At 40.2% G+C, this 22,025-nt stretch overlaps 1 protein-coding gene across 2 annotated transcripts; it reads right to left on the minus strand.

The window, feature by feature from the left end:
* Window positions 1–32: 32 nt before the first annotated feature.
* Window positions 33–15,814, minus strand: dhtkd1 (dehydrogenase E1 and transketolase domain containing 1). 2 transcript variants are annotated; one of them, XM_078257315.1, is made up of 18 exons: window positions 15,544–15,814; window positions 15,133–15,285; window positions 13,814–14,025; window positions 13,510–13,704; window positions 13,039–13,308; window positions 11,335–11,506; window positions 10,914–11,112; window positions 10,091–10,403; window positions 9,918–10,002; window positions 9,649–9,788; window positions 8,271–8,421; window positions 8,051–8,157; window positions 6,378–6,542; window positions 6,206–6,288; window positions 5,785–5,951; window positions 1,189–1,274; window positions 952–1,084; window positions 33–584 (listed from the first exon to the last, which is right to left on the minus strand). In XM_078257315.1, exons 1-17 carry the CDS (start codon window positions 15,710–15,712, stop codon window positions 983–985), a joined length of 2,769 nt encoding a protein of 922 aa, XP_078113441.1. In that variant the 5' UTR covers window positions 15,713–15,814; the 3' UTR covers window positions 33–584; window positions 952–982. The 2 variants fall into 2 exon arrangements, with proteins under 2 accessions (XP_078113441.1, XP_078113440.1); XM_078257314.1 differs by having other exon boundaries at window positions 33–1,084.
* Between the last annotated feature and the right edge of the window lie 6,211 nt (window positions 15,815–22,025).

The raw sequence follows: 22,025 nt of genomic DNA on the forward strand, positions 1-22,025 counted from the left end.
TATATAAGCATGAGATTAGGAGAAAAGAAACATGACGTGAAAATATATTTATTTGAAAATACCATTTAAAATCCATCTGATTTGCTTTATTTACATTAGCCCTTTAATGCCTTTTATTTTTTAATTGAAAAAGTCTTAAGTTTGAACCATGATTACATAATAATCAAGTACTTCTTAGCTTAAATTTGTATCATAAAATGTTCAAATACATCTAACTCGAGGTTGGATAACCATTCAACAGTCAAAATCTAGACATATTTTTTGTCTTTTCAGAAATCCAGTTCAAGTACTCCCTGTTCTTGCATAAATATTTCACGGATATTTCTAACAACCTATACTGATATTTTCTGTTCAGAACAGTAAAAAAAGAAATAGAAAACTTGTGCAGACTGAATGCATCAGGCGACAGTTTTGATTCCTAAAACATGGAGCTCGAACCAGTTTAACACAGGTTAAGATGCAATCCCCAGTGCTACAAATACGATGGTCAGCTAACCGTGCATCTTTACTTCCATCACATTGTAAACATGGTCTCTAAGGCCTCGATTTACAGTTGTCCTCCTTCTTGCCACTGTGCCTTGCCACTGAACACACAAAATACAGGCATAGTAAATAAGAGAGAGGGGGGAAAACTTTAGAAACAAGCAGACATGAATTCAGGCATTTCTTTCAAACCATAAACATGATAATTAAAACCTGTTTGACTGTGATAATAAAATTAAACAACTAAAATTAACACGGTTCTCTTCAACACTTCCTTTAAATTTCCTTGTTATATTATTAATCGTTACTTGTGGCCCTGTATGTGCAGTATTGCACACTGCTTGTGGGTGGGTGTTTTTTTAAACGCAACATTCACATTGTCCAAAAGGTACCGTGTATCTGCCTTGTAGCACATTTAGCAACAATGGACCACAGCAAATACCAGCATGTAGTGTGGTGCTAGTTTACTGGTTATTTTAGTTCCCAGTCTTGTTGAGTCTTAGGAGAAGGTAGCGGTGAGGATGGCCTCCTGCTGCTGGTGATGGAGAGTCCCGATACCGACAGCAGGGGCGGGCAGAGCAGGTCGGCTCACTAATCGAAGCTGAGAAAGATAGAAGAGACGCTCTAGTATGTGTAATATTAACAATTCATTTCAGAACCATTAGGCTTCATATTGTAGATTATATTATTTGAAACACTACTCACCTTGCAGGCCAGCTGCTTCTCAAACCTGGGTGCTACAAAAGACCAGGGACCCATGTTCTGGGGCTCCTCCTGACTCCAAATAAACTCTGTCAGGGAATTTTTTGAAACATTAATCACATTGAAAGTAAAAGAGGACACAGTGTTTTGACTTGTTTGTGTAGTTTAGGGAGTTTTTGTCTTTTGCCCTTTGACCACAGAAGGTTTTATCTAGATCCAACTGAAACTGGATTTGCTTCAGTGTGTTTGTGGAGGTGAGAACAATGAAATAGAGAGCCAAAGTGAAACCTGAACCTTTTAAATGTCACTTTTCGATGACATTTGTAATAACGCAAATAACTAAAACTTCATTTGTCTTGACGGGGATCATAAATAATAAAAAAGGATGTAGCATAATTCTTTAAGAAAAATTTGAAGCTGGAATTATTAGGCAGCTTAATTTGTATAGCAAATGTATATATTAGCTGTTTTGTTGATTTGTTGTTTTACAGAAAAATAATCCGCAACAATTTTGATAATCGATTAATCGTTCCAGCTTCTCATATATGAATATTGCTGGTTTTCTGAGTCTCTTATAGTAAATTTGAATATCCTTGGTTGTTGGACAGCTAGTCCGACAATATAATATGTCACCTTGGATGCTGGTAAATTGTGATGGTCGTTTTCACTACTTTTGAACATTTCAGAAACCAAAGTATTGATTGATCCTAAACATAATCAGCAGATTCATTGACAATGTAAATATTTGTGTTGGAGCTCTTCTATTTTAGTTTTTGGCTGCCTTTGCCAAACACCATTTCCAATTAGCTGAAGAAAAATTCAGACTCAAATTTGAGAGGCAAACTATTTGACTGAACGGGGAGGGCTGAACAGCACTGACGATTTTTAGACAGATTTTATATCCACTAGGGGGCAGATCAGGGCCATATCATCCCTGGCCGACACCGGAAGGTATTCCTTGGCTGGAGCGGCTGACCCTCCTGTCAGATGATATGCTGCCCCCACGTTCATGTGCTGAATTGCATCTTGCGAACGCATAGCGTTAATTTCTGAAGACGTGCACAAACTGCGCTTCAAAGAAACGCAGGATACGCGTGGCAGCCATCTTACGTACGCGAACGCATAGTTAAAAGCAAGTATATCGGCACCTACAGTGATGTAAGTACATGCACTGTTGTGCTGGTAAAAGTTAAAGGAGCAGTGTGTACGATTAGGAGGGATCTATTGGCAGAAATGGAAAATATTCATAATAAAATAATTCATAATATTCATGGTTTCATTATCTTAGCGTAAGCCCCTCATATCTAAACTAGAGCTGCAACTATTAAATTGATCGCCAACTATTTTGATAATTGATTAATCCGTTTGAGTCAAATTCTCTGATTCCAACCTTAAATTCAAATATTTTCTAGTTTCTTCACTCCTTTCTGACAGTAAACTGAATATCTTTGAGTTGTGGACAAAAGACATTTGAGGATGTCATCTTGAGCTTTGGAAAACACTGATTGACATTTTTCACCATTTTCTGACATTTTATAGACCAAACAACTAATCGAGAAAATAATCGAAAGATAAAAATAATCCATCACGTTCCACCGCCATCTTTTTTACAGTAGCCTAAAACAGACAAACCGAACACAGGATCTAGAGAGGGCTAAATGCCGCTAAATCCTACACACTGGTCCTTTATTGGGAGAAGCTCTCTATGTGAAAACGGCATCCTCCTCTTCTGATGTGCCCTAACTGTGTTGCAGTTCGTTAGAAGAGCAAAAATCCTCTTCAGTAAATACACTTAACAACCCACAAATTCAAAGAATGATGGGTAAAGACAAGGATGTCGACACTGATAGCCTTTAGTTTCTCAGGCTTGGGAAGTCTTGCATAACAAAATGAAAAAATCCCAGTCAAAGTCTAGATTGACACTCATTGAGCTTCAGAGGGTGGACAAAATAACAGAGACACTTGATACAATAGCCCTGCAGTAACTACCAGTCTGGTGAAGCTTCATACTTTAGATTTTTGTTTGACAGATTTCTGGTTTCTTTGTGAGGTGTGTAATGTTTTCTTGAGAACTCAGTAATAATAGTGGCGACTGTCAGACTATTGAAGTTGCCGCACACTGCTAAATGGCATTCAACTTCCTGTGACTCACTTAAGGAGCTGCTTTTGTAATAGTTTTTTTTTTGCCCAAACAGTCAAATTTAGATGGCTATATCGAGGGCATTGATGAAAAATCACTTTCTTCCAAGAAATTTATTTCTGTTGTCAATAAAAAGGTAATTTCTCATTTTGAATCAAGACAGAACCATTTGTGTAGTCTGGCTATCACCAGGCCAAGCTCAATCTTTTAAGATTGAACATTAGTCTGGGGGAGTCTGCTCTGTATTTTCTCTGCACAAGAGGCGTGATCAACGGGCGTAGTTCAAATGACTCTGTATGCAAGTGGATAGTCCTTCAACCAATCAGACCAACGATTCGGGTGACGTAGCAGCAACAGCGGCATCAATGGGTTGCTGCCATGGAGTGGTGCGCTTCGGTGGCCGGCTGGTTGAATGTAAACAAAAAGCTGCTTGGTACCCACCCAATCATTAAATGGCTTGTTGATTTTCCTGCGAGAGGATTAGTGTCCAGGATTTATGCTAAACTGTTGCAAGTATCCGTAGGCGAACTCCCAATAGTAAAGAAATGGGAGCGAGAGCTGAGCACTGAGGGGAATGTAATTAATTGGGAGACAGTTTGGGACAACATTTCCTACTGTTCCAAGAACCCAAATCACCAGCAGATCCACTTCAACATATGTCATAGGACATACTGGACTCCTCAGAAGAGATACTTCTCTAAAGTCATTCCTACTCCCTATTGCACGTTCTGTCAACCTGAACAAACTGGAACTTTCCTGCACATGGTCTGGGAGCGTGAACAGGTGCATGAGTTCTGGAATAAAACAACACCAATAATTTCTGATGTGATAGGATGTCGAATTCCTACTGATCCGATTGTTTTGTTACTTAATAACGACTCTAAATTACATCTGCTTGGGAGACAGAGGAAAGTTTGGCTAGCTGGCTCAACTGCGACCAAGAAAATGATAGCTCAACGCTGGCTCCCCCCCCCCACTCGCTTTGTATAAAACAGTGGTTGGCGTATTTTCTGGACATCTACAGCTACAACTACAACTACAGCTACAACTCTACAGCAAGGATTAACAAGGCCAAATCATCAACTATAGACCTATGGAAAGGTGCAGCAGCACAAATATCAGACCTAATGACCTCAGAATCACAAGAAATAGAGGAAGGCGACTAGGCAAGGTGTGATTTCTGTTTTTGTTTACTTTTTCTCTTTCTTTTCCTCGAGAGGGTGGTTGTTCCTGTTCAAGTGTGTTTGTCTGTTCTGATGTTTAAAATGTATCTTAAAAAAAAAAAAAGCTGCTTGGTCGCTTCTCTATCGTCATTGTGTTAAACCTGCCAATAGCGCGCCAGGTGGATAAGCCAGTTTGTGATTAAGCCTGCAAATTTGTAACGGAAGCAGGATAGATAAACGTACAGGTTTCCAGCCTGAGCTGCAGGGTGAAATCAAATCGCCGGCAGATCGGGCTGGGTTTACCCAGTCTACCATTTGTGCCTTATCAGGACAATTACAAAACAATGTGTCACAACATGAAAATATAGCGAGAATTGAAGGACATAGCCTACAACAACTAATGTTTCAGCAAGACCTAGACCTAAGACTTTTCAGCATGTGTATTTTTAGTGGGCCAGACTACTGTGATGGTGTCTATGTAGATTTCAAAAACAAAAAAAGCAAAGTTAAGTGGATTAAAACATAACATGGGAGCTTTTAGTTTCTCTCCATCACATTCATATCTGGAACAATCTTCCAGCAGATCTGAGTTTGCATCTGCTTTTTTATTACATTTTAGGGTTTTATTTCTGCCCTGTGCAATATAAGATTTTTTTTTTTCCTCAACTGAGGCACATGAAAGATTAATTGATATTGTAAATAACTGATTATATAAACCGTCATCAGTTGCAGCCCTAAATCACACATTAATTAATTAATTAATCAGCACATTTGTTTTTACTGCGGGATTATTGTAGTGGCTGTTAATTTGTCCTCTACATCACTTAAAAACCAAAGAAGAAACATAGTAAAGGCCAGAAATGGTAATGTATGGTGAGAAACACAGTCAAGTATTTCACGCTGAAATGTCCACAACAACAATGTTGTGAAAATGTTAATTTGTTCATAAAGCGAGCCGTGGTTTGCTTGTAATACAGCAGTGCATACAAAAACCTAAACAAAACATACAGAAATGAACTTTTCGTCAATGACTGGATTGAAATCAACTGTTTTTGTTGTGATGGAACTTTTGATGGGCAGCTGTGGCTCAGTGGTGCCTGCCAATCCAAGACACTGAACCCCGAGTTGATCCCGATGCTGTGCCATCGGTGTGTAAATTGTGTGAATGGTTCCTCTACTATGTAAAAGCTTTGAGTAGTTGTTAAGACTAGGAAAGCGCTATATAAAAACAGTCCATTTACATTTACTTATAAAGTCAGTATGCGTACTAATGGTAGGTGGAGGTCCTACACGTACCTTTGGCGTTGGGGTATTTTTTGAGCTCCTGCTGCAGAGCGTCCAGTGGGAACGGACATAGCTCCTCCACACGGATGAGTGCTGTGTTTTGGTTGGCTGCTGATGTCTCCCTCTGTTTCAGCAGGGCATAGTAATGTTTCCCTGAGCACAGCACCACCTTCTGGACACTGCATAGCATAAAATTGAGTGGGCTTAATGTATGAGTTATGCTTTTTTAAATGTCTTCCACGTGGAGCAGGTTTTTCTAAAAGGACTATTCAAAACAACCAATGACACAATTCTTGTTTAAGAAATGTAGTCTATGAACACTGCATTGACATCTGAAGCCTTGCAATTTGAATTATTCTTTAAATATATTTCACCACATTGAGGACACACTACAGAATACATGTTTAATTATTAGAGGTTGTGACTTCTTTACCTTTCTGCTGTGACTGAAGTATCACCCAACACTGGTCTGAAAGATGTTCCTGGCATCATTGCAGTCAGACTGGACGCTGCCCCCTGTGAAAACGACACACATTATTCAGCCACCAGCATGGAAATGTCTGTGAAAGGGAGTTGGAAATGTTATACGTTTCTACAGTGCTTACAGAAAATCTGAGCAGTGTCTTGGGTCCAACCACAATGAGAGGTTTGCGGAAGTTCCGGATCATCTGTCTCCTCAGCAGGTGGAAGTACTGAGCAGAAGTGGTTGGGTTGACCACAGCCATGTTCACGTTGTCACCGTCCACACCCTCTTCTTTACTGTCACACATCTAAGAGACAAAACAGGACAAGTTAGCAATCATTTACAATTCAGGTAAAAGCACATTACCAACTAGGAAGCTGCTGGTAAGAAACATCCAAACATAAATCTGTAAAGCAGTTAACAAATAACGGCAGAGATAGAGCAGTGCTTTAAAAAACTAATCAAAAATCAAAAGATTACTGTCATGTGACACTAAAGCTGTCAGTGATGACGCAAAATGACGATGATTCTTAAATGTCTCAATTAATAAACTACAGTGTGCCTATTACAGAGGGAGTAAAGAGTGATTTCAGACACAGCCTCCATCTGATGTCTTTTGTCTGCTGATTGCTAATGGACAATGAAGAGACATTAGCTCTGTTGATTTGTTATTGATTACACCGGTTAGTGGCATAGTAGTTGTGTGAGTGAAATACTGTGTGTTGACAACATAGCACTATATCCATTACATTTAGATTTAACTACCTTAAACAACAGACTTTGTCTGACCTGAGGCGTCCATGTTTGATTTTCAGGCAGTAACGTAATATTAAAAGGGGAACTATGCAGTTTTTTAGCTTAATTTACCATAACTGAACAGCTTCGGAATCATTGGAATGGTTATATGACTGTTTTTTGGGTTGAATGGTGGTCATCTCGCTTCCCCCTAGCGCCTGTGAGCGGAAAAACCACCCTTGCAACTTTGGGCCGGCGAGCCCCCGGCCTCAGCGAGTATCGCGTGATATCAGGTCTCGCAATGTAACAAATTGCTTCACGGCACTGCACACATACACGCCGCTACACGCCTGCATCCAGGAACCGGCTAGCTATAACAACAAGGTAGCGATGGAGTTTTTCACACTATTGTCATGGCTGAGCCGGCAAAAAAGAAGCAGAAAGCTAGGAAAGCATTGTCGGTGGAACAGAGAAACAGGAAACGGCAGACTGAGAGAGTGAGGAGTCAGATACGAGTAAACATCGGACCTGCATATTCAGAATGGCGAGAACTGAGACAAACAGAAGCCTGCAAATCCGATGCTGACCTGGCGTTCTTGCTGTTGCACTTGTAAGTATCTTTGATCAGAAACTTTATCTGCCACAGAGTTTCTTGTCAGCTTGATGTTGGCAAATGCAAGTTGCTTCTGCTCCGACAGTGTTCTAAGGCCATTGTAGGAAAAAAGAATAATGTTACGGACCCGGGAGAGAAGGGTAATATTTCGAGAAAAACCTCAGTGGACACGGCTCCGTGCGTTCGCCGGCTTCTTTGAAAACAAATGCACATGACCAGAGGGAGAAGATGGGAGGGGGAGAGTTGCCAACGAGTTTTTATGACAGTGTTGCCAAATATCTATTCTGAAGCTGTAGGTGGAGCTCTATAGAGAAACCTGCGAGCAAAAAGCGAGAAAACAGCGAAGAAATTGCTGAAACTGCATAGCGCAAGTGCCAAGACTGACACATCGTCTCCCAGTTCTAATTACAACTGGGATGTTGACATGGCTATCATGTTGACTGGCTTTACATTTCAGTCCCACAGACCTGGAGGAAGCGCTCCATACGGCAGGATGAGTGTTCGGGTCCGGCTCCATCATAGCCGTGAGGCAGCAGGATCACCATCCCACTCTGTAACAGCCACTTGGCTTCACCTGGGGACACAGCAGTTTCATATCTGATGTGTGAAGAAATTTCAGAAATCCAGAAATATGATGATAAGAGTAATTGTTAATCTGTTGATAGCACAAGTGTAGTCAGAATGTACCTCCAGTGAGGAAGGCATCAAAGATGATCTGCGCTCCGTTGAAGAAATCTCCAAACTGAGCCTCCCAGATGGGAAGGAGCTTCGGCTGTGCGATACTCATACCATATTCAAATCCAAGCACCGCCTCCTCAGACAGTGGGCTGTTACACACCTACACACCCACACACCATAATATGAAACAGAAAAGGATGAAAATTGTTTGATATTATTAGGGCCCCGAGAACGTCGGCGAAGGCCATATTAAAATTGAAGGAATTAATATTCCAACAAATGAATCGCCTTTTTGAGGGCCTAAACATGCTCAAAAATTCACCTGAATTTGCCTATGCATCGGGCCTGGTGGAAAACTTTATATTTTAAGGGTTTCAGAAATAGACGTGCAAAAATGGCTCGCTAGCGCCCCCTACAAAACTTCAAAAATTGAGCTCCTGCTGTACGTTTCAGGTAGACTAATGAAAATCGGCACACATACTGTATGTATCATGGCAAGACGTACATAAAAGCCTCCTGGAGCCCCGCCCTAAACTCAACAGTAAGTACGCCATTTTGAATTGACCGTGCGTAATTAGTGCATTTTTGGCCATTTCCACGCGTCATATTTTAACGAACTCCGTCCTAGAGATGTCATCCACTCAACTTCAAATTTGGTCCGTGCCATCTTAAGACCATAAAGATGAGAAGTTATTAAAAGCAAGACTTTTCATCAAACAGTGTGGGCGTGGCGGCCATTTTGAGCATTTATCGATGAAGTTGTTCTAACTCCAGTGTACATTGTCCAATCTGCTCAAAATTTCCCGTGATTGACAAGGGTCCAGGCCTGAGGACATCTACAGACCAATATTGACTCGTAGTCATAGCACCCCCTGCTGGCAACAGGAAATCAGCCTTATATGACAAACATCATCTGATTTACATGAAATTTACAATGTGTGGTCTAAATGTAATATTGAGCCGCCCCCTGCATTTTGACCATGCCCCTACACGTTGGCCACGCCCCCTTTCACAACTCATGAACCGTTTGACAGAGTCTTGTGTGAGGTATCATTGAACTCAGCAGAGAGTTCCTTTTTCATTGGTTGTTTTCCTATGCTTTAGCCACGCCCCTTTCATAACTAAAGACCCATTTCTCATAGACTCTTGTGTGAGGTATCACTGAACTCAGCAGAGAGTTCCTTTTTTCATTGGTGACGGTTTGCGGTGTCCGACGGTCACGCAAATGCACGGCAGAAAGGAGCGGCGTCTGTCGGTAACCCCGACGTGCACAAAGGTGTGAGGGCCCGTCCAACGCTGCTTGCAGCTTTAATTTAAGAATTAAGGATATGAATATGTCATGCTTTAAACAGATTGTGTTCACACTGATGTTTTATACGAATTTTACCTCCAGGAAGCCTGTCTGCTGCGGGCTGATGTGGTTCAGAGGGATGTACATGTCATTAGTGTCTTGACACACCACCATGGCATGTCGCTGACTGAACGTGCCTCTTCCAACATCCTGTCCGCTGATTCGAATATTAAAGCCTGTAACCACAATCATTTTAAATCTACAAATCCATTTCTTGACAGCAATAATAAATAAGCAATCATAAATAAATATTCCAAGATTCTTATATTTGATCTGGTGTACAGTATTTTCTGCTTAACACTGACCTTGGGAGAGGAGAGAGCCGAAAGCCAAGGCCTCTGCTGTGGACCAGTCCAGTTTGGTCCCTTCTTCCAACTTGTTTAACCGAGCCTGAGTTCACACAGGAGGAAAACATCATCTAGCTGCTGCCATGTCAACAACAGACAATCCAATAGAAATTACAGAGACGATGGTCCACCTGTACATGGGTCTTTCCAAGGTGTCTGTGCAGCTGGATTTGCTCAGGGATGGCCACAGATTTTGCTCCTACAAACTGCAGCAGGGTAATGGGGACACCTGTGTCCCACGTGGTGACTCTGGCCTGGGGTTCCACCAGATCCCCCCAGCGGCCCTGCAGGTTGGTGGGTGGAGGGCTGTACAGGGTCATGTTAGACAGCTTGTCGTTGAGCATGCCGTAGTGTTGGGACTTGATCGCATCACGCTCGACATCGGTCATCAGACCCTCAGAGATCAGCTGGTCTGAGTAGTAGTCAGGGACGCTCTTACGGGATCTGTGAGGATGCAACAATGTGACAATGTCTGTGTCATTCACCAGTATATTACACAATATGTCTGTTTTTAAGCTATACAAATGATTCCGAATTGCTTCAGGCAAACAAACTTTTTTGGTTTAACTCTATTTTGGAAAAAATCTTGAAATCTCCAAATGGAATTTAAAGACACTCAAAGCAATTTCTTATGTACGTCAAGATGCAACTTCCAATGGTACTGTTCCCATGGGCTCCGCTTGCAGGGTTTCCGCGGCTCGCCAAGTTGACTTCCTGCTGTGCATCGGGAGATTTTTGTTTTTTAAATGTATTTTTAAGATGTTCTTTAAACTAAAATGTGTTACACAAGTAACTCTTTTAAGGAATAACTTAGGGCGTAGGATGTGTGCGAGTGTGCAGTCGAGAGTTTTATCATGTGCTAAAGAACCCTGAGAAATATGCTGTCTATGCTACAGTAACTTTTAAAGTGAAAATGCGTTGTGATACAAAGTAAACAAGGTGAATATAACTGACCGGATGATCTTGTACATGGCTGGGTTGGTGAAGAAAGGCTCGTCCAGCTCGTTGTGGCCCCACTGACGGTAGCAGATCAGGTCTACGATGACGTCTTTCCTAAAAAGCCTCTGGTAGTCCACAGCCAGCCGAGTGGCCCGCAGCACCTCCTCTGCATCATCACCGTTTACGTGGATCACAGCACAGTTCACCATCTTACCTGTGTAACAAATTTGACCATAACTTTCGGATTATAAACAGGATACATGACTTGTGTCAAGTAATATTTAAAAAAAAAAACATATTTCGTACCACACTTGGACAATTCAAATAGGTTTCACCTTTTCAAATACTTTCAAATATACTTTCAAATATGATTTGACAGAGATGTCTATGCTTGATTTTATATATATATATAATTATTTTGATATGTTTCACTGACCAACATCACTACAGTACAAAGAGGATCTCGCTCTCTCGGATGGAGTGGTGTAACCCACTTGGTTGTTCACAATGAGATGGATGCTCCCACCGACTCTGTAGTGAGGGAGGTTTGAAAGGGTCAACGTTTCTGGAACAATCCCTTGGCCAGGAAAAGCACCATCACCATGGACCTGTGGAGAAGACAACAGAGATTGTCCTGAGCTTTTAGTAAAACTGCAGGACAGATTGATAATGACTTCTTTAACAAGGCCCAGAGAGGTTAAGTGTCATTACCTCCTGCTAAGTCTGAACCCTGAATCAGAATAGAAGAGTAAAGAAGACATTTAGATGTCTATTATTGGAGATGCACATGTTGTAGGCAACAGTGGCAATTGTTTTCATTCTAGTAAGTATATTGGTTATTGAGAAATAACGCTTTAAAAATGGTCACATGTGGGCACCCAGATAGCTCAGTTGGTAGAGCGGGCGCCCATATGTAGAGGTGTGCTCCTCGACGCAGTGGGCCCGGGGTTCGACTCCGACCTGCGGCCCTTTGCTGCATGTCATTTCCCTTTCTCTCTCCCCTTTCATTTCTTCAGCTGTCCTGTCAATAAAGGCCTAAAAATGCCCAAAAAGTAATCTTTAAAAAAATAATAGTCAAAAGTTTCGATGGAGAGTAAAATGGAGGGGATTTAAAGACTGGAGAAACTAAGAAAAAAATAATGGCTCCTTTTGGGCGGCTAATTACTGCAGATAGAAAAGAAGAATAAGAATAATTTATATGCAGTGATATATATTTATATATATGAATGCATGGGCTGTGGTGGAATTTCCAGATATACCATGATAAGATGAGACAAAGGCAAAGCTTAGACACATTAGGTTATTCATAGGTCACAGGTCAGGAGACAACACCATTCGGCCAGTCTTTAATAACTACACCTCTTCATGTATGAATACGTTTGTGTCTCTACAGCCTCAGAGTCTAGACAGCTGTATGATAAGGGAATGTTTTGTTCCAGGACTGTCTCCTTTTGGAGGTCGGTGGAAACCGCGTAAAGGGGCCTGCCACAGTTTGGCATACATCCCAGAACTAGGCTAAAGGTGACCATCTTTTGTTTTGGCGCCATCAATTTCTTGGTATAAACACAAACTTGACAGCTTGTGCTAAGGATATTTGCATCAGCCAAAAGGAACAGAACCTCAGAGTTGAGGACGACACTGCCAATAACACATTGTGTTTAAACTGTACCGTCTACCTTAATCTCTCCTCGATCAACATCAATAAAGGCTTATGTGTAAGACGTTAATTCTCTTGAACCTTCATGTATCCAGAAGTTAAGCAGCTCCTGAGTTTTTCCTTAACATGGGCTGATCACTGACATAGTGTAACTGGATACATTTGCTTTGCCCTGTAGTAATGAGTGATAAAGATGTAATCACAATAACAACAAATATGTTTTATGAAACTCCAAAACCCAAAATGAATACAATAGCCCAACACATTTCATTACAATTTGTTTTGATTTATCAATTAATTTCAAATTACAGGGGAATGTATAATTTATTGTATAACCTGTATTACATGTCATAATCCTGTCTCTCCCCATGTTTTTAGTCTCTCCTGCGTTACTATTAAATAAAAGGCAAGGTATTAAGTTGTTCTTCCTCTTCTTGTAAAGTTAAACCTATTGACTGCATGTGTGTATTAGTTTTTGTGTACCTGCAGACAGACGACTTGGTCCCCCGGCTGGGCGTTGTCTTCAGGTGAATAGTCTCCTTCCTGCCTGAGCTGCTGCCTGGCTCTGGTTTTGCCAAGAGCCACGGGGTTGATCGCCTCGAGGTGAGATGGGTTGGGCAGCATGGTCACATGAAGAGGGTGTCCAGCTCCAAACTCCAGCTCCACCGAGGAGGTGAGGTGGGAGAGAACGTCACCGATGGCAGACGAGGTGTCGGGGAACTCGCTGAGGCCACGCATCTTACGGAACATGAGCTGGAGAGAAAAAAAATGATGGAAGAACAGTGTGGGTTGATGTTATCTTACCATTGTTAATTTGTCAGCTGGCTGTGACTTTCTGTTTACTTCTGCTGCTGATTACAGTCATGCAACATAAACAATCTAATCTTGTCAGGTCACAGATAATTTAGCTAAAGTACACGTCTCATCAAATGTGGCTGTGTAAGACTAATTAACCTCTGGTGGGAACTTCAGCAGGCCTGTCAGAAGGTTAAGTCGGCCTCTGTGGGGCATGCCGATGACAATGTCAGTGACTCCGCTGTGGGCCAACTGGTGGAAAAGCTCGTAGAAGAAGGCCATCATGCTCTCTGCTCCTTCTCCTCCATAACGTTTCACAGTAGCAAACTTGGTAGCCAAGAAGTGGTCAAATTCCTACAGGTGGGGAAAGAAAAAGTTAAGAAACAGATTTTTGAAAAAATGATAAGATCTGTCAAATAATACAGTACATTTTTTGCACCCTCCTCTTTCTTCTTGGACCTACCTGAGATTCCAGCATGATCTTGGCCAGCTGCCTCCTCTCCTCTGTGGAGAAATTATTTTTCCTGAGTTCCTCAAAGCGGTCAGCAAACCACTCCCTCTCGTCGAGGCTGCTGAGCTGGCTGGTCTCCACTGACAGGTGGCCACAGTAGGCTTCTTCCAGGTAGGCCTGAACCTCTTCCACTGAAGCCTCCGCTTTGCCAATGTGCCGTAGACCTGCAGAAGCACATTGAATGAGCCGTGATAACACCGACAAGTGATCAGAGGGGAGCGCTGTTTTTCATGTTTGTTGATTTTCATGTTTTACTCCTCAGGACTGAGAGCGCCACAGTCTTTATTCTAATCTTATCTAATAAAGGACTATTCTATACATGGTGTAACTGGTGAATGCAATTAACTAGCTGACTTTTTCAAATTTTTATTTTAACCTGAGCTAAAAGGTAACACCATCCTCCAACCATTTCCATCCTTAGGTTTATAAAACAATAAAATGTACAACTAAATAAAATCACAGTACTTTGTATAGCACTTCGCCAAATACTCAGATAATTTAACATTAGAAAAGACAGAAGAATAAACTGTTTTAAAACGTTTACCAGGTTTTTGTAAATGTGTTCTTTCAGTTACTTTCAGTTTTCACTTGGCAACAGGCCTACATTACAATTAACTGTGGTGGAATGTAACTAAGTAAATGTACTCAAGTACTGTAATTAAGTACAATTTTGACATACTTGTACATTACTTGAATGCTTTAATATAACGCTACTTTAAAAGTTGTACTCCACTACACTTAAGGGAATATTGTACTTTTTACTCCTCTACATTTATTGGACAGGTGTATTATTTTACAATTATTTTACATACAAATGACAAAATATGATATATTGTAACAACTGCCAAACTTTCTATAAAATAGTTAAAATTAGCTCCACCTTGACCAGCTACTTATACATGACTGCATCAGTAATATTAAACAAATAATAAAGCACAGCTTTTTAAAACTTTATTTTGCTGATACTTACATACTTTTACTAACTAACTGATTTTGAATATATACATTGTACTTGTATGGGAATATTTTTACATTGTTGTATTGCTACCTTAACTGGATTAAAAGGATCTAAACTTCTACCACAATCAATGAATCACTATCAGTGACGTTTACCCTGCAAAGCATGAGAAAATGTGAATAAATATAATAATGACAAAATGTTGCATGTATACAAGTAATAAAACAAGGTAACAAGGAGGAGAGATTGTCATTATCCCAACTTCTGCATGCTTTCTGTAGGTCTCCATCCACAGCTGTAATGTAACAGTTACCTGAGGTGTTGAGTGGTCCTGTGATGGTGCCAGTCAGCATGTTTATCTCCGGGACGCTGTGAGCAACAGGCTGTTGGGGTAGTAAGGGGTTAATTTTAGCAGCTTTGTGTCCATGTGCTCTGTATGCCTCAACCAGACGGGCAAGACCATGATCTGCAAGACAACACATTACACTCAGCCATTGGGTGTAATGTCAACTTCGGCTAACGTTAATTGCAACAACCATCCTCTATAAATCAAGACAAGTGTCAATTTAAATGGAATAATATTTTACACACATAATACTGGAATAAAATAACGCTATAAAATAGAATCAATGCACGTCTCTTAGTCAGTAGCGTTACTTCAGTTCCTCCTCTTCTTATCGGGTGATGTTAAATTGTGCACACAGTAAATTAACCCCATACTGACCTTGATTCAGTGCTGCGATGCGGTCGCTTAACTTGTGGTTGCTCTCGGTCAGTTTGGGTCGGTATCCGTAAACACCTTTCTCGGTGTGATAACAACAGCCAACCACCTGCCGAGCGACACTCGGTGGCAGTTTGCTCAACGACTTTTTAAGGAAAAGTACGGCCGACATTGTTTGAAAGTGTAAAACTATAATCTTTATATCCACACACACCAACGATTACAGGACGGCGGCCATACTGCCGAGAGAGAGGCGTTATGGGAGGAGACGACGCATCTGAAGCCTATTGGCTGAGGTTCATGTAACGTTACACGTTTCATAAGTTAACCTTTCACTTTTAATTTTTCATTACTTTTGTCTCAGATTTATAAAAAAAACCCCACCACTTTTGTATTTGTAATACATGATAATACATTTTGGAGCAACGGCTCCTCGTGTTAAAATTCCGAAGTACTTCAAGGAGCCCCGTGACGTAGCGCCAGTGTCTAGGAACGAGATCAGTGCTGCGTTCATGTGTTTATTGTAAATTCCAGACTCCACATTTGAACGTTGGAAAGCAGGATTTTACGTGGTTTTGGTAAGAAATTGACAATTTTCTATTTTTCTATATGTTGCTTTTTATAGTTATTAATTTATCTCATATTCTCCTTAGTCTAATAGCATACAGTTCAACAACAGAGGAAACTGTATAATAAAACAAGCGGAGATGCCTCCTGATCTTTCTCCACCCACACCACTGTTATTAGACCATGATGCAATGCAGCAGGACATGTGTCTTGGTTAGAGGGTGAGATATAGGTGAGGCTCCCTTTGTCCAATAGAAATATCTTTAATATACCACGTTAAACTGATATTACTATACTACACAATAGTCAAGTTGCTCTGAAAGCGCTACATCTTTATTTGCATCTTTTTACAGCAAAGCCATCTCTAAGACGCACTACAAACAAACACTGAAACAGGGAATGTTGTCAAAGTAACAGAACTATCTCATCTCATGAGGAAAAGGTAGGCAAATTAAAATATGCAATTAGTTTAGTTTAGTAGTTCAAATTAGTATATGATGTAATAGTGGCATTAGAATGTGCCAGAGGCCACCAAATTTGGGCTTTCACAGCCAAAAATTCTCAGAGCGGGGTATGCCTCTGGACCCCCCTCCCCCCACACACCCCTCACCTGGTTTTTGGAGCTTTTCTATGGAATAGGGCTGCAATTTATAATTATTTACCTTATCAATTAGTTAATCAAAAGATGCTTTTTGTCATTTTGTCTACAAAATGCCAGAAAATGGAGAAAACACCCATTACAATTTACAGAACTCTAGGTGACGTTTTCCAATTGCTTTTTTTCCAACCAAAGGTTTAAAGTCCGAATGAACTTAGCACAAAAAGTAAGGAAATTTGTGTTTGGTAGATTATTTCTCTGTGGTAACAATGATTTTTGGCAATTAATCTTATACCGTTGGAAAGCCTGTTTAGTTCCCTTTCAAATGGTGCCCCATTTGTAAGGAACATGCATTTATGGGATGAGCAGCAGCGCTGAGTATGTGGGTTGCAGCCATAAAAAATGTGCCAAATCTTCTCTGCCAATGCCAGACAGCTTATTCTGCCATTGACTCGTTTGGTGTTTGGTGGATTGAATGATTGAAGTTTGAAGAAACAAGACATATTGGCAATTTAACAATTTATTCATTTCACAAACAGGAGCCTCAGTAGCGTGTGGAAGAACCATACACAGCCACAACAGCCTGGCACCTCCTCCTCATGCTGGTCACCAACCTGGTCACACACTGCTGTGGCATCCCATTCTTCAACCAGCATTTGTCGCAAGTCAGCCAACGTGGTTGTGTTGGTCACTCTGGCACGAACAGCACGCCCAAGCTGATCCCACAAGTGTTCAATGGGGTTAAGGTCAGGACTGCTGGCAGGCCATTCCATCCTCTCCACTCCCACATTCTGGAGGTAGTCTCTGATAACCCCCGCCCCCTGTGGGGGCGAGCGTTGTCATTTTGGAGGATAGAGTTTGGTCCCAGACCTTGGAGATATGGGATTGCCACTAGTTGCAGAATCTCATCTCTATATATCTCTGCATTGAGATTGCCTCCAATGATGACAAGCCTCATTTTTCCAGTGAGGGAGATGCCGCCCCACACCATCACACTGCCTCCACCAAAAGGTCTTACTCTATCAGTGCAGCAATCAGCATAGCGTTCTCCGCGTCTTCTCCACACTTTGACCCTACGATCCATCTGCCATCGGCAGAATTTATCCAAACACCAAACGAGTCAATGGCAGAATAAGCTGTTTGGCATTGGCAGAGAAGATTTGGCAAATTTTTCATGGGCGCAACCCACATACTCAGCGCTGCTGCTCATCCCATAAATGCATGTTCCTTACAAATGGAGCACCATTTGAAAGGGAACTAAACAGGCTTTCCAACGGTATAAGATTAATTGCCAAAAAGCATTGTTACCACAGAGAAATAATCTACCAAACACAAATTTCCTTACTTTTTGTGCTTAGTTTATATCCAACGTAAAATTGTATAACACATAAGGAAGAAGAAAATCCTCACATTTGAGAAGCTGGAACCAACAAATGTTAGAAACATTCGCTTTCAGGGTTGCACCAAATGATAATTTCCATTATTGATTAATAATTTGGTCTATAAAGATTTCAGAAAATGTTCAAGAAATTCTCTTCACAATTTTGTAGAGCCAAAGTTAACATCGTCAAAGGACTCATTTTCTCCCCAAAAAACATCCAAGACCAAAAGTTATTTTTTCAAGTCAGGGAAGAAAGAATATCTTCAAGTCCTTACATTTGAGAAGCTGAAACTAGTGTAATAATCATTGATCGATTATCAAAATGATGGCCAATTAATTTCTGATGACAGACTACCATTTTCAGGTCTAAAAGCATTAATGTTCTGTTGATCAACTAATCATTTAACTACTATGGAGTCTAAACTCAAGGTATTAACTGTGAATTCAACTTTGACAGGAAATGTTCATTTATTTGTGTAAACACAGGGTGCAGCTTCACAGATGTATAAGAAACCCAAACTAGCTGTAGAATAGCGTTTTATAAATGAAACCTAAAGTAATTACCTATGACCCCCCAGCCCATCAGACACCTGGAGGTTCACATTAAGATTTAGATAAACCTGCTTTCCTTCATCGGTTACTGCTCAAAAATAAGCAAAGAGAAGCACAACAAAGAGAAACAAGTTAGCGAGACATGACACACTGGGGGAGGGAGGGGTAGTTTGTAAAATGTCTTTACAACACTGGACAAGCACAATACACAAAGACACAGTCCATATTAGGGGAAATGGTTTAATTTGGAGACAGAGGCAAAGAAACACACCACACATGAACAAACATTGACCAAAAAAGAACACACAGTCTTTCGGCTACACACCCCGCTATGGGAAAAATCTGAAAACTCTACACAGGTATAAAGCAAGGCTCAAACTAAACAGTTAACTCTTCAACTAAGACAATTATCCACAAAAGTTGTTGAAATCCTGATGACCATTAAACTATGTGGACAGCACAAATACTAACATGAAACTTACCACGATTTAGAGGATCACCCCCGAAAAGGAAACTGATTAACGAATAGAGAAACACGAAGAGATTTGCGTAAAATCAAAATCAGGCATCTTTTAGAGACAAAAAAAACTAAAAAAAAAAATTGCTTGACACCACCAAGAGGCCAAACTCCAGACCTGGTCAAGGCGAGGCCACATTGAGAGGCCAGACAATTTTTTTCCAATATAATTTTTTTTCTTTAATTTCCAATATAAAAAGCTTCACTGGTACAAAATACATATGAACAACCAGTTGTAGAAATTGGAAAGCCTGTGCATGTCTTTTTTTTCCTTTTTCAAATCCCACCCAGTTTCAAAAAATGTATATTGACTGAACAGAAGAAAAAAAAAAAAAAATAACTACTGTATGCATATTACAGATCACATCAAGATGCACCCACTTTGGCTTTCATCAAGACAAGATAAAACATCTATTAAATTATTGGTGGAACATGAACAAAGTCCTACCGATTATCAGACAAGAAAATAACAGGAAAAGTTTTTTTTTTTTTCCTCTTTTCTTTTGGATCAAGACAATATCTATAGAGATGCAAAGCTACCACACTTGTCAAAAAAAAAAAAATAGCACTTCAGAATATGAAAACAGAACAAAAAAGTGATTGTTAGAGCTTGAACGGGATTTGTGATGGAAGCCCCTGAAGTGAGTCAAGTTCCTGTTAGGACCGCTGTGGACCGTACATTGTGCTTTTTTTATTCATTCACAGTAACACTTTACCATACACTGCATACCAACCGCAGATCTGCAATAATTTCAGTGTTTGACACATTTTTATCATTTCAAGATCTTAACATGGCACTCGAGCCGTTTTTGTTAACTTGAGTTTTAGCTCGTTTACTTTGATTTTGAAACAAATTCCCTGACACATCTGGTCACCCATCGTTTGTATCGCAAAGTGTTACAGTACACGTGTTCACACTAAGAAAGAGGTTTAAACTTCAAATGTATAGGGAAGTTTATTGTTTATCTACAATTTTTTTTAACCAACTGTTCAAATTGAGTACATCACAACACACATTTACCAATAACTCAACACACAGGTGGTGGGGGGAGTGGAGGAGGAGAAGAAGGGGGGACATGAGCAGGTGACAAGAGCTTTCGATTAAACTGGCATAAATAGACAAAAAAGGCGAACTGCAGCAATCTCTAAACCAAGGCCTGATAAGGATGTGTAGGCAGTTTCTAGACGTATATATGGCACTTTGAATATTGTATTGCATTTGGATAGAAAAAACACTGTAAAAAGCACATGCCCATATTAAAAAGTGAAATCAGTGGTACCTTGATAATTTGGGGATTATAATCACACACACACACACACAACATTCTGCAAAAGTGATTAGCTCCCACAATTGTGCTTAATGTTTCCTTACAAAACCACAACACTTTCCTCGAGCACTTTCAGTTTCAAATTTGGTACCTCTTATTTATTTTTATATATTTATTTTTTTTGGAATATTTATGCATTTCAAGAAAAAAAATCCAAACTGAAAAGGTCAAATGGTGAATAATTGTGCATTTTTGTGTCGTAATTCTGTGTGAGTGTCTAGTTTCACACACAAAAAAAGCCCCTGAGTTGACAACTTTTTAGCGCCACCAGGTACGCAGTTTTAGGGAACCCTTCTTTGGGAGTGAAGTGGTTGTTATTTTACCAGGGTTGTCTCAACGTGTAGTACAACAGACAAAATACCACCCCGGCAAAAACTAAATGTAAACTTTGTGTTGAAAAAATGGAATGTATTTGTAAACCAACACTATTTGTGGTGGATTTAGTAGTATTAATGTGCTGTGCATCGTGTACGACTGAAACATGATACTGGAAGTCACTTAAAAGAACAATCAGCAAAAAACTAAAATAAAAAAGCAAGAGTGTGTGTGTGTGTCTACAAAATGTGCAGAGACCCACAGGTCGTGTGTTGTGTCCAAGTGATCTCTTCTTCAGGGGCTCCCACATTTGCAACCACAGAAAGTGTTATGCGTGTCACGGTGTGGGGATGGGTATGTGTGTGTGTATAAAGAAAACTAGGTAATGTTACAGGAAAAAAAAACGTGTGAATTCAAAAACACTGAGTTTGACACATGGGCACTTTAACATCAAATTCAAACAAAAATACATTGTCTGGCATCTGTATGATTAACAGACATTGTAATCATCTTTCAACATGAGGCATCCAAACTAAACCAAGGTGAAACATCCATTAATTAAATTAGTAATGACAAACTCACAGAAAGTCAACAAGACGTACCGTGGAAGTTGAACACTAAATTTTTCTTCAACGCTGAATGAAGTCTACATACTGTGACCCTTATGAAATTTTTTTTAAACTTTTTCCCAGATGTTGAAATTACAATTAATGCAGAGGATTTTTTTGACTTCGTTTTAATTTACTAGAAATGATCCTCAAACGGTCACGCTGATCAAACTGATTTTAGTCCTCTTTAAAAAATGTAATACACTGAAGACCCCCCCCCACACACACACAGATGACATTACAACATAATCTACAAAAAACCCAAAGTTTTGCCTGGGTTCTGTTAGTTAAACTTCTATAGATTCAATGGTATAAAATATAGGTAATCTAAGTGTGCATTTAAACCACAGATTGTCTATTTGTGAATCAGTTCTAAAAAAGTTGACTCATGTAGGTAGTCATTTCTCTAAGCAGAGCAAATGTACCTTTTATTGTGCCATCAATAGTTCAAAAAAAGGTAAATACACTGGATTTTTGTAAATGAAAAGAAAATATATTTTTAAATAGCCTTGGTGTAAATCTTCACACTGCTCGCAAAATGTAGAGATCATTACAGAGCACTGAGAGGGGTTTTACTGGTCAGACTTTCAAAAAAGTGTTTGAAAAGTGGCCTGTAGCA

The sequence above is a fragment of the Sander vitreus genome, chromosome 8 (assembly GCF_031162955.1).
Source record: "Sander vitreus isolate 19-12246 chromosome 8, sanVit1, whole genome shotgun sequence".
In the NCBI taxonomy this organism is placed as follows: Eukaryota; Metazoa; Chordata; class Actinopteri; order Perciformes; family Percidae; genus Sander; species Sander vitreus.

Excerpts from the sequence above, each read along its gene's own strand:
- dhtkd1 (XM_078257315.1), bottom strand. The coding sequence starts at position 15,712 with ATGTCGGCCGTACTTTTCCTTAAAAAGTCGTTGAGCAAACTGCCACCG. Across the intron at positions 10,003-10,090 it reads TTGGAAAGACCCATGTACAG|GCTCGGTTAAACAAGTTGGA; the intron begins GTGGACCATCGT and ends GTGTGAACTCAG. Across the intron at positions 8,158-8,270 it reads TGATGCCTTCCTCACTGGAG|GTGAAGCCAAGTGGCTGTTA; the intron begins GTACATTCTGAC and ends CTGTGTCCCCAG.